General features: G+C 32.6%; 2 protein-coding genes across 3 annotated transcripts in view; both read left to right on the top strand.

The window, feature by feature from the left end:
* The first annotated feature begins 99 nt into the window (after positions 1-99).
* Positions 100-9,963, top strand: LOC112046511 (hydroxysteroid dehydrogenase-like protein 2). Of its 2 annotated transcripts, none has more exons than XM_052884313.1 (12): positions 100-300; positions 375-538; positions 1,252-1,343; positions 1,651-1,772; positions 2,369-2,455; positions 3,263-3,381; positions 4,378-4,474; positions 5,277-5,371; positions 5,708-5,832; positions 7,252-7,357; positions 8,038-8,166; positions 8,931-9,963. In XM_052884313.1, exons 1-12 carry the CDS (start codon positions 278-280, stop codon positions 9,041-9,043), a joined length of 1,272 nt encoding a protein of 423 aa, XP_052740273.1. In that variant the 5' UTR covers positions 100-277; the 3' UTR covers positions 9,044-9,963. The 2 variants fall into 2 exon arrangements, with proteins under 2 accessions (XP_052740273.1, XP_052740274.1); XM_052884314.1 differs by lacking the exon at positions 5,708-5,832 and adding an exon at positions 6,634-6,704.
* Positions 9,964-10,965: 1,002 nt separating this feature from the next.
* LOC112046513 (adenylosuccinate lyase) overlaps positions 10,966-13,147 on the top strand; it is a 44,991-nt gene continuing 42,809 nt past the window's right edge. Inside the window, exon 1 of the mRNA XM_024083150.2 lies at positions 10,966-11,473. Within this exon, the coding sequence (XP_023938918.1) occupies positions 11,306-11,473 (168 nt within the window). The 5' untranslated portion in view covers positions 10,966-11,305. The remainder of the gene's footprint in view (positions 11,474-13,147) is intronic.

The following is a 13,147-nucleotide window of genomic DNA, read 5'->3' on the forward strand; positions in this document are numbered from 1 at the left end:
AAAGATAATAGAGGGATGTCACACTCTAAGATGTCGGTGACATTGACATCTATTAGTTTATTTAACCACACTGTCAGTGTCAACGTCAAGTGCCACTGCTTCAAAACAAACGTCAAATGAAGTGCTGCTGTGGGTGGGTCGGTGGATTTAGGATTAAATTAAATCTTAATCAAAAATAAAGTCAGTCGGAAGTAATTTATCAGACTAGCAAAATTTTGGTATCCGTTTGGGTATTAGCAGTGAAATAAATATTTTATTAATTTTATAGTTATTAACGATGAGTTTAGTCGCGAACACCGGGTGAGTTGGTGATCAACTTTAATTTCTTCGAGTTGGTGTTCCACTTTCACATTAACGTGATTTCCGCGTCCTAGGAAGTTGGCGGGTCGTACGCTGTTTATAACGGGTGCATCGCGTGGCATTGGAAAGGCTATAGCCTTAAAAGCGGCCAAGGATGGTGCAAATGTAGTAGTCGCAGCCAAAACCGCTGAACCGCATCCAAAGCTTCCTGGCACTATTTACACGGCCGCGGAAGAAAGTAAGTCGAAAAAATAGTACAAAATGTCTTTAGACATAATATATCTACCAGAGAAAGTTTATTTGTTTTCCAAGCGTTAATACATGGACTTTGCTCTCGCGTCGAAAGTCCAATGACCTTTGATCGCGGCAGTGTTTACTTATTAAAGTTTTATTATTTGAATAAAAATTTATTGCTGAATGGCTATTACAAGCAGCACTACTTTGTAAATGTTCATTAAGTGAATAATGTTTTTTGCAAACATTTTCAAAATGAAACATTGTAGTGTTATCAAAAATTTCAGAGTAAAACACGAATTTGTAGTTTCTTAATGCATAATGATGGCAAAATGAATTATTTGTTCATAGCTATTGATTGTTGAAAGACTAATTATTTAATTAAAAATAAAACTAACAGTATTATGTATATCAGATGAGATAACATATATTTATTACTTTATTTACTAATCGTTGAATCCAAAATTGAATAAATGTTGGCATATTTGTTTCCCAGCTATACAATACCTAGATTGTATTACTTAAAAATCATTAGTTTGTAAATATGTTTCTATAATTTTCAATTTGAAAGACCTTTTTTATTTAATTTTAAATTAAACTTCACTTTTTCTTCTTTTTTTTTCTTTTCGACTTCACAGTTTGTTTCTAGTACCACTTAAATTAACATAATTCGAGAATTATATCTATTTTGATTTACATACATTATTTTGTTCACAGTTGAAGCCCTTGGTGGAAAAGCTTTGCCGTGTATTGTGGATGTAAGAGATGAGAAACAAGTTCAAAAAGCTATTGATGAGGCTGTAAAGAAGGTATCAATTCTTCTTTATTATTTTTTATTATTATTTCTTCATTATTATTTCTTCTTTATTATTAGGTTATAAATTTTAAAAGGATTAAATTAGGATATTATATGGGAAAAGTGTGTGTATGTTACTAGCTTATAATATAGCTTTCTATTGGTGAAACTTTTTTTTCAAATCGGTTGAGTAGTTTCAGAGCCTTCAATATACAAACAAATAATCTAAACTTCTTTTCATCTCTATAATATTAGTACAGACAAAAACTTACTTACTATTAATTAAAGTTTGTATTAAATAAAACATATTTATTTTTTAGTTCAACGGTATTGATATTCTGATAAACAATGCCTCTGCCATTTCTCTCACTGGTACGGCCCACACTGACATGAAGAGATATGACCTAATGCATAATATCAACACTAGGGGGACGTTTTTGGCGTGAGTAAAAATTATGCTATGATTGTATTCATTTATGAAGAAACATCCGTAGTCTCTGCCATGATAACTACATCATGGCTGATGATATACATGGATGGATGATACAAAGGGATTCGCTGGATGCACGAGGCTCAGAATTGTGATGTTTGGAAGTCTGTACAAAAAGTTGATATCAGGACATCAATTATTTGTACAGACATAGTGCACTGCAATGGACAGTGACAAACACTGCAGGCAGTGGACAACATGCATTTTAAATTTGCATGAAATTTTGAGCTTATTTTGTAAGAAATTCTCAACAACAGTCTAAGATAGGAAATATTGTGAAGATAAACTGTTAGCACATTATTAATCCTTTGGCATTGTCTTTAATGTGTGATATTAATAGTTACAAGAGTCACATATTATCACATCTCCAAGTTGCATAGATCTAAGTTTTAAATCAGAGGGATCTCATCTCATCATCTCAACATCTCTCTCTGTCTTCATCTTACTCTTACTGATAAATCTGAATCTCTTCCACACAATTGCTAAGATTAATCTCTCTTATAATTATGATACTTCTGAAAATAACAAAGTTTCATTATATTTCACAGGTCTAAGCTGTGCTTGCCCTTACTACAAAACAGTGACCATGCACACATCCTTAATTTGTCGCCGCCTCTCAACATGAACCCTTATTGGTGAGTGGTTTATATTTATGTAGAGTTGTATATTCAAATCCAATATCAATATTTCCAAAACACAGCTGATATGTATCAATTGATATCAGTAATATTAAATTTAGATTTAAGTTGCGTTATAATATTAGCTACAATCTTATAATATAAATGGTCATATTTCTCCTGTGTTTTTTTATGTTTTCTGCTATCACTAAAAGTATATCCATACTTGTTTACAAAATAATTAATTTCCTACTTTTCTCACAAACTTTAATAAATATTATTATACTCATATTTTTTATGAGGGTTTTAGTTATTGAGTTTTATTTTTCTTTATAATTTATAATATCTATTATATAGTACTAGCGGTCGGCTGCGACTTCGTCCGCGTGGATTTCAGTTTTTCACAAATCCCACGGGAACCATGGATTTTTCCGGGACAAACAGTAGCCTATCTATAATATATCCATATAAATCCAGGCTATCCATATATATCTATAATATATCCATATATATATATCAATACCAAATTTCAGGTAATTCGGTTCAATAGTCGAGGCGTTAAACAGTAACAAACATTCATATCATCAAAATCATCAGTTTTCGAATTTTCGTAAATCTCGGGAAACCATGGATTTTTTCGGGATAAAAAGTAATAGTAGATTAACATATAGTTAATCCAGATTAAAATCTATTTCCATTCCAAAAAAAGCGTTAAAGTGTAACAAACATCCATAAAATCTTTCGCGTTTATAATATTAGTGTGATTTATTTATTTTAAGAGTAAATTCCACAAGGCAATCCTATTTTTGTCTTTTTTTTTTTCAGGTTTTCTGTCCATGTGGCATACACCATGGCTAAGTATGGGATGTCTATGTGTGTGCTTGGCATGAGTGAAGAGTTCAAACAATATAATATTGGTGTCAACGCCCTCTGGCCCAAAACTGGTGCGTTGTTTTTCTTTTTTTTTAATATTTGCCTTATCTTTTATAATATGACCAATATTCCCATTCCCGTCCAACTAGTCGGGAAAGACTGTGCTAGGAGTGGGTACGACAACAGACCAACGGGGCGGGGATCGAACCACCACCCCTCGGTGATGAGTCCAACCGCTCTTACCGTTGAGCTATTGAGGCTCAATTTGGAATATCCATATCTTTTTTTATAACAATATTTCAAATGAAAATTTTACTCCAAATATTTTCCTTGTAAGGAAAGAACGTGATAGCTCAGTGGATATGACCCCTAGCTCCGATTTCGGAGGGTGTGGGTTCGAATCCGGTCTGAAGTATGCACCTCCAACTTATTAGTTATGTGCATTTTAAAAAATTAAATATCACATGTCTTAAACAGTGAAGGAGAGATGAGATGAGATGAGATGAGAAAAACCTGCATACCTGAGATTTTTCTTAAATCTTTATGTGTGTAAAGTCTGCTTCTGCCTTCGGGCCCCATCAGGCGATGCTTCTGCGTTCGCCCAAACCCCCCAGTGAGGCCGCTGAGGTACCATAAGGAGCCTACGGCACTTATATAATAATAATAATAAAATAAATAAAAAACCTTTTATTTCGCACATAAGTAAGCACATATACATAGTGATCTTATAGTAGATAATGTGTACAATGAGGTTAATAAAATTTATAATTTTGTTGCAAAACGAAAATAAATTACAATTTTTAAATTTTTGTAAGTACAGACTCAAGATACTTTAATACTTATTTATAAAGTTTAAAAATTTAGTGCGAACCCCTCTATTTGAGGGTGAAGGCCTCCTCCAGAGATGACCAGTACTCTCTATCTGTGGCTTTTTTCCTCCACTGTTTTACAGCACTTACACAATCAGAAAAAAAAAATTATCATCAGGTGAGACTGTAGTCAAGGGCTACTTGTAAAGATAAAAAAAAACAATGGATAATAAATATGTAAATTTCATAACATTACAGCTATCGCAACAGCAGCCATTGAAATGCTCACCGGAGACACATCTACCAGCAGAAAACCGGAAATCGTCTCTGACGCCGCATATGTTATGCTTTGCAAGTAAGCCCGTTCAGATTTTCTGAGCTCATTTTCAAGCACACAAGTTTACTAACAGGTCACAGTTACCCGAATGGCCCTCTAAGACGAGGTCCGAGTCTCATAGGAGACGCCCTTAGAGAGTCGTTCCGTCCTCTATCTTTCTTTCAGCCTTCGGGTCTCATCAGACGATGCTTCTGCGCTCGCCCAACCCTCCTGGTCGTATCGGCTCCTATCGGCACCTACTCAGACAGAAAAAAAAAAACAAGTTTACTTTTCTGACCGGACTTTTTTTTGATCATTTTCATCATCATTTTGCAAACAGTCAGAACGTCAGTGAGACAGTCATCTAGATTTTAACAATTTACATTAAATTGTGTCAGGTGCAAAACCCAGTGATTTGCCCAAATATTATAATGCAAGCAAGATAGGTCTGCGCGCGACTGGCGGCGCAATAATGTTGCCAGCGTTAGTGATCTCTTTTACCCGCCAAGAGATAGCTAGAGATAGACGGCAAAATGTCGGCACTTTTGATTAGCTGCCATTTTGGCTACGCGCAAACTTATTTTGCGCGCACTCTAGTGTCTATTTTAAGACATTTTGTGACGCTCTTTTAATAGAAATTAAAAAATATATTAATTCGAAAATTGAGCTGATTTGGTAACTTCACACGCAAACCATTCCATCTTCCGCCAGAGAGGTTGTAAAAACTTCCTAAGAATTAATAATATAATACTTTGTAATGTAGAACATATTTATTATTAATGTCGTATTGGTGAACTTTCATAATAAATCAAAACCTTAAATCTTATTATTTTCTTTACAGAGATCCCAAAAAGTATACAGGTAAATTCGAAATTGACGAAGATGTTCTCAAAGCCGCCGGCATCAAAGATTTGACTCCGTACGCCTGTGATCCCAGTAAGTAAACATTACATAATTAATATTCGCTGTTTAAAGGTCAGGTCATTTTTGTCATTAAATAGGTATTTGCTATAATGATTAACGCAAATGGGTACTCAACATTATGCAACAATGGGGAAAGTATTCTATTCAGATTTCTGTGTTGCCAACTACAGTTTCCATACTGAACCCAAACAGGGACACCAATAAAAAAACTGTCGTATGTGAAAACTTCTTAATACTATTCATAAATGCATACTATTTTATGAGTTCACGCGTTCAATGCTTTTTAACATCCGTAAAGAAGTTAAAATCACTTCAAAAGTTGGTCAAATACCCGTATTGATATCGTAGAGAACGTGGATAATCTACTATTGGATGGATTCTTGGATGATCCCGAGGCACTGAAACAGCACAGGACCGTCTCCACCGCCTCCGTGAGACGGTACCACACCTCGGCCGCACGGTATGCGGAAAAGGTTTGTATTGTGTGGCTAGTATTACTTTCAAAACATTTGCCTGTGACGTCACTCTTTAAAGTCATAGCACGGTAAATTGTAATAATCTTGTAAATATAATTAGTGTATGTGCTATTTCTACATTTTTCTGAAAAGCTTAATAGTTTTGGACTTCATAATTTTAACTATCACTTATAATGGAATTGCAGAATTTTTGAAAAAATTATTACTATCAGTGCCAATATACTATGTTTCTCCCACTTACTTTGATAAGTACCATATAACTATTACCATTTTGGCCTGTTGTTATTACTTGACTAATGCAAAGCAAGAATTTCAATATTTTGAAGCAAAGGTATTTATTATTGTCATAGCAACACGATTTTTGCATATGGAAAAAGTGTGATTTCGAAAGAGTTAATTTGAAAAATTTATCATTATTATTTAAGTATTTTAGATTATTTATATGATTACTTAGAATACAAAATAGATAGGGAAACAAACTAGGGTAATTCAGCGTGTTTTTATATATGGCAAACTCTAATATTATTTCATTTTCTGAAAAATTAATGGTCATAGTAGTTTACAGCAAATTTACAATAATCTGTTTAGAAAATTTACTATAACTGTCAGATAAAGTTTTCGATAAGAATAAAATTAATTAGATTTTAATTATAATAATGAAACTTTATCAAGCTATTTAATGTGTCGTTTATACTTTATATACCTTGATATTGATATAATGTTTAAAAAAAAAATTCAAAATTCTAGCATATTGGGAAGTAATATTTTCATCAACATTGCCTTCATCTTTGTTCGCAGGTAATGCTAACAATCTATTAATTGACTTCTTTTTGGAAGTTCCCGATGAATTCAAGGAACCTGAGAAAAAGGTGTGACCATATTATTACGAGTATGATCAAACTGGATTTGTATTAAAAAAATATCTATGACCACTAATTTCAATGCTTATTTGTAACCTGTTTTGCATTCATTTAATCAATTCTTAACATTTTGTAAATAAAATCCTTTATAAATATTTATTTTATGTTTTTTTTTTACTTTTACTTAATATATTTTACAATGGCTAATGAATTAATTCTACTAAATCACTTCGTTGCTTCAAAAACATCTATGTTTGATAAAATTTAACGACTATCTTAGAAAATCTAAGATAGTTTCTATGTTATCAATCTTAGCGGCATCACAAGGCCTTTATGTCACAGATTATATTATCAAGCAGAATAATGTTATTTTGTTATCTGTACACTTTGAATGAAATATTATTATGATTACTTACACAAGTGTACAGATAATAAAATAATATTTCATTCAATGTGAAAAAAAAAATATTATCTGTTTATTGATAATTAATCAATTCAATGACCAATGTTACAAGTTATTGTTGGCATGTTTTTGTAACCTGTTTATGTTTTGCAGGCCGCATCAGAAGGTCAGATCCCACAATTGTTTGCACTGATCACCAAAACCATTACGCCTGAGTTAGTGAAGAAAACTCAAGCTGTGTTTCAGTTTAATGTGAAAGGTACGTATTTGTTCTCTTTTTTTGTAGAGTTTGACATCTTAAAATAAGATTTTGTCTTTACCTTATTAGGAGTGCTGAGAATTCTAGGTTAAATAGTGCTCTTTGAAAGAACAATTTTGTATTATGTTTGATTAATACCCCAAAATTTATTCTTAGTAGCAAATAGTTTATAATAGTTTTAAAAATTATCAGTATATTTTATTTCCTAACTATAAAATGCCAGCACCTTTTTGTTTCTGAGTCTCTTTTAGAGGATGTCTGTGCTGAAAATATCAGTCACAGACATCCTAATTTAAAAATTGGGTATAATACATTGACCTCTTATAATAAAAGAATGTAGAAAATTTCTCATGAAAACTGGCCAACTTTGCTTTGACAGTTAGAATTATTGGTAAAGAAAATTATACCTAAAGTCCAATATTCAATGAAATCCCAAATCCAGATCAAATTGAACCTTAAATTAATTGAGTTTAAAGTTGAATTTGCAAATGCAACTACTTAAATTGAGTGCCAAGAAGTTGTATTTGGCACTCATTGAGTGGGGACGTTTTTTAGTAGCCGATTCTGCATCCACTTTTTAATAGGAGATTGATGGTATTTATAGCACAGTATGGTGCTAAAATTTTTATGGCACCTGAAATTTGTTTTCTATTAATAATCCTGATATAATTAATGTTTAGGTAAAGAAGAAGGTGTATGGCATCTAGACCTGAAGAATGGTGATGGTGTGTGCGGGCAGGGTGAGCCTAAAAACCCTGCTGATGCCGTGCTTACTATGGACAGCCAAAACTTTGCCGATATGTTTGCGGGTGAGCTCAAATTCTATTATCTATGAAAGTTTTTTTTACATGCTTGAATTAGCAGCGGCGAAGAGTTCATGCAAGTCGATTCCCGTTGGATTATCTTGAAAAATCCATGCATATTCATTGTTGTATTCAAACTTTCCTTTTCTTTGGGACGGCTTACCTTCATTAAAATTACATCCTTCGCCACTGCTAATTAAGATTATAAATTTACTCCCTCATCGCCCTGTTCTTATGCCACGCAAAATATGTCATTCTCTACTATTCGGGTCGGCAAAATTGTTTTTCTCTTCCATTTGCTTTTATCATGTCAGCTCATGATTTTTACTCTTGTTCGACACCTCCTCTTGTGTTCTATATGCAATTTTTTTGTAATAATTTTGCCTTAGATTTTTATCATTATATGATTATGTTCAAATTGCAAGTGCTTGTTTTTTAAATGTAGATTATTATAGCTTGGCAAATTCGTTCGTAACACTCCTGATGGTCTGCGCGGGCCGGGAGAGGGGTAGCGATGTCCATCGCGCACGACATCATACCCGCGCAGTCCTTTCCCCCCGTCGCCCGCATATCATCAACGAACTTGCCAAGCTATAATAAATTATTTCTAAAAATTATTTATTTGTAGTATACTAGGCTACATATATTGAGTACTTAAATGGTAATCTAAGACAAAATAAGCTCTTCAGGGATGTGGACTATTAAAATATCTAATTACAGTCAAAGAATAACCTCACAACATAAACCAAAATAATTATTTTTCTGTACAGGAAAGCTTAAGCCAGCCACTGCATTCATGATGGGCAAACTAAAAATCAAAGGTGACATGCAGAAAGCAATGAAATTGGAGAAAATGATGAAGTCACTAAAGGCAAAGGCGTAAAATTTTCCCACCATTTAAATTGAAGAATTGTGTATGATATTGTTACTAATTTCATTGGAGTTGGTGCTTAGTGTAATATTAATGAATCGGAAAAATCGAACTATAATATTTTAAAGCATAAGAACTTTTGATTCAGCGCCGCCTGCCTTTTGGACTGTTGTCATACTCACTTGGCTAAGGGTTTTCACTTCAGTTTATTAGTGGATATTTGATATTTTTATATGACATGGCTAAAATGATAAAATCCTTTTAAATGAGATAAATATACTCATATGATGTACAAAAATGCAAGCTTGATTATATTTTGATCAAAATTTGCCCAATTTACAACCTTTTTATGTACAGACTACACAATGGATTTTGGGGATAACAATGACTACTATTTGTTCATATCAGTTCTTAATTATGATTGTACAATAAAAATTGCACTGACTACATATATACAAAAATATAAAGTTATGCCACCCTTAGATTTTGGGGATGAAGGCAAGAAAAACATCTGAATGAGTAGGTTTGTTTTTTGTGCAGTGGGGTGTGTAGCAGGCTAAATGTATCGCAGTAACAATTGCTAGATTGAAATCTTTTTCTATAGGATAGTAAATAAGCATTAACTTGGAGAGGACATTATTATTTCAAATTCAGAACTTGAGAGTTGAGAGGCGCTTGTGACGAACCACTAAAATTGTCATTATTACAATGTTTTGTTGAAAACAAAAAATATGTACCTATTGAGTAAATAAGACACATATTCTATATTTATAAATGTATAATTGTTATATTGTGGTAAGAGGTTAAAAGGCATTCTATTTTTTTATCCCAGATATCAATGCACTGACAATAAAAATAAGTATTTTTCTACAAGTATTCAGATATTGTATTGAAGTGTAGTAAACTGTGTAAATAAAAACATTATTGTTTAATATAGTCTTTTATTAATTAACCTTTTTGTTTTTTAAACTGTATTAATTTATTTATAGTACTTCACTGACGAAAAAACATGGATTTTTTTGACATTTGACATTATCTAATAAATCTTTTGGTCACCCTATAACTTGAGAACAATTTCACCAATTTCCTTTTTTGTCTTTATTAATACTTTTGACATAAAGAAGGCTCTAAGGTAATAAACAGTTGAGAATATTGCACCGGAAATTTTAAAATATGATTATTTTTATTGTTATTCAAGCAACTGTATCAATTTGGATATAGCTATTTTATGAACAGTTAAAGCATAAACAAATGCTACTTTTTATCCCGACATTCACTAAATGATTGGATCACAGATCTGCGGGCCACAGCAAGTTCAGTAATAAATTACAAGGTAATCTGACAAATGCTTTGTTAAATATGTAGAACTCTTTATATCTCGTTATACTTAACAGGCTGGCCCTGAAATTTATGAATAAAACTAAGAAAAGATACTAGATTTTATAATGAACCAGTCTATTTTTTTTGTATTGCAATAACAACAATTGACAGCCTCATTGGCACAGTGGTATGAGCTGTGGATACAAGACAGAGGTCCTGGGTTCGATCCCCGGCTGGGCTGATTGAAGTTTTCTTAATTGGTCCAGGTCTGGCTGGTGGGAGGCTTTGGCTTGTTACCACTCTACTGACCTAGCATTCTGGTATAATGTTGTATAGAAACCTAAAGATTTCATCCTACTTGTAATGAGTTAGCCTGCTTCCATCTTAGATTGCATCATCACTTAAGATTAATTAATAATTTATCTGTTAACAGATGTACATATAATCTAAATCGGATAAATCCATATTGGATTTTTGATGCTTAATATATTAACTAAATTTGGGTATAGTAATTAAAACTGCCAGAAGCTTTAGGTATCCACTAATTTACAAAGAAATACTGTGTGATAAAAAGTATTTATTTGAAAGAAGTTCCAAAAAGAATGTCACTTTATATTATGATTACACCAGTTATAGCAATGAATATTGAATAACAAAGTATAAAACATTAGGCAACTACAGATTACAACAACATAGTTACAACATAGTTACAACAAAGAAAACGCTGTGTGTAATATTTAAGTCAAACAGCAAGTTCAAATTACGTCGACGGTGCGATAACCTTTCATATCGCTATTATTCGAGTCTCCCGCCAATTGAAATCTTAGCCCATGTTTCATATTTCACTTCAATGATCACTGACAGTTTTGCTCTTGCACAAGTCACTTCACTTGTCAACTAATCAACCTATACGAGGATTGATCTTATTTCCAGAAAATATTAATATAAATTAAAATGTTTACTATCGACGCACCGCCGGAAATACAAAATACAGAGTACTGTAATTACCGATCACCGTTGAGCACCAGATATGCGTCCAAAGAGATGCAATACAATTTTAGTGACCAAAAGAAATTCTCTACATGGAGAAAAATGTGGATTTACTTAGCCAAAGCAGAGAAGGTGAGTCAAAACTCTTTTTTTTTGGAATTAATGATATCACAACAAAAACAAATTTTTTGATTTTGTTATTGTTTTGATTTGACATTTTTAGGTTATGTTTAGAAACCTCAGAATTCGGATACTCGTACCGTATAATTTTAAATTGAGTATCGAGTATAAACATTTTAATTAGTATCATTCACAGAGTAACTAAAGTAAGTCTTTACAAGCAATGTACTGAAGGTGAAGGCGGTGAAAGCCATTAGAAGAAACAAACGTCTCCTTGACAACCGCACAAACAAACTTTTTTAAATTTTTGTATTTCGTTTAACACTAATTTACGTAAATTAATATACTATAATAATCAATAATTACCAATAAAAAATACTCCATCTTATTTTGTTAGTTTTTGTGTTCTTTCAGTTTTTAAAATATTTAAAAACATAAAACGTCATTTTCTTCAATAATATTGAAAATTACTCGTGCGACAGTTTGTGTCGTACTGATTCGAGAATGTATTACTTTTTTAATTTTGTATTTGTAGCGGCTACGACACCGTCGTGTTCCTCCAAACTCCACCTTTATATTATTGATTGACCTTTATATCTGTGATACCATTTATGATAATTTGAAAATATCCCAAAAATAATAATTTAAAAAATTAAACTTTCGGAAAGGTTACTAGTTCTAATAGTTCCAGCAAAAAACAGTTCAATTATTAAACTGTGCTTTTGCTTTGGATCACGAGGTCTAGAATTCTAATGGGTTATGGGTAATTACCTACTACTTCTTACCTAATTACCTAGCTGTGTTAAACAAGGGCTTTTGGCTGAAAGAGTAAGACTAAGACTAAGACAGTTCACTGATGTTGATACAGCTAGGCTAGTTTATTTTGCGTACTTTCACAGCGTAATGTCTTACGGTATTTTATTGTGGGGCAAGGCTGCCGATATACAATCTATATTTGTACTTCAAAAAAGAGCAATTCGAGCAATATATCAATTAAAATCACGCGAGTGCCTTCGTCAAAAGTTTAAAGAAATAGGTATACTAACAGTAGCCTGTCAATATATATATAACAGTATAGTCTGTGTAAGACAAAATATTAATTTGTACAAATGAAAAGTAGATTTAAACCCACGTCTTACTAGACACGGGCATAAGTTAGTTATTTCTGCATATCGTCTCCAAAGAGTAAAAAAATCTTTTGTAGGTTTGGGTGTACTCTTCTATAACAAGATCCCCAAGACTGTGATGGACCTGCCAATGCATAGCTTTAAGCAATGTGTTAAAAAACATTTACTTAGTCGAGGTTACTACAACATTGATGAGTTCCTTAAAGATAAAAGCGCTTGGAGGCCATTGGATCAGCTTCCACCTTCACACAGGAAATAAAACTATAAGAAATTGTAATTGTTATCAATTGTAAATTATAATACTGTATGACTTTTTCAAAGGAGCAACTGTTGAGTTTCTTGCCGGTATCTCCTCAGTAGAACCTTCCTTCCGAACCGGTGGTAGAATCTTTACAAATAGTCAACTGACGTGTCAAAAGTGCTTGTAAACCGAGCCTACTGAAATAAATGATTTTTGATTTGATTTGAAAACAGATCAACAGATAGATCAAACTGAAACTATATTATGTTCAGTACAAGAGAATAAACAAGTAATAAGTATTTATACTTACTACTTGTG

The sequence above is a fragment of the Bicyclus anynana genome, chromosome 11 (assembly GCF_947172395.1).
Source record: "Bicyclus anynana chromosome 11, ilBicAnyn1.1, whole genome shotgun sequence".
Taxonomy (NCBI): domain Eukaryota; kingdom Metazoa; phylum Arthropoda; class Insecta; order Lepidoptera; family Nymphalidae; genus Bicyclus; species Bicyclus anynana.

Bases quoted from the DNA above. Each gene is read 5' to 3' on its own strand.
- LOC112046511 (XM_052884313.1), top strand. From the start codon at position 278: ATGAGTTTAGTCGCGAACACCGG. The intron at 2,456-3,262 runs GTGAGTGGTTTA...TTTTTTTTTCAG, and splicing joins CTCAACATGAACCCTTATTG to GTTTTCTGTCCATGTGGCAT. The intron at 7,358-8,037 runs GTACGTATTTGT...ATTAATGTTTAG, and splicing joins GTTTCAGTTTAATGTGAAAG to GTAAAGAAGAAGGTGTATGG.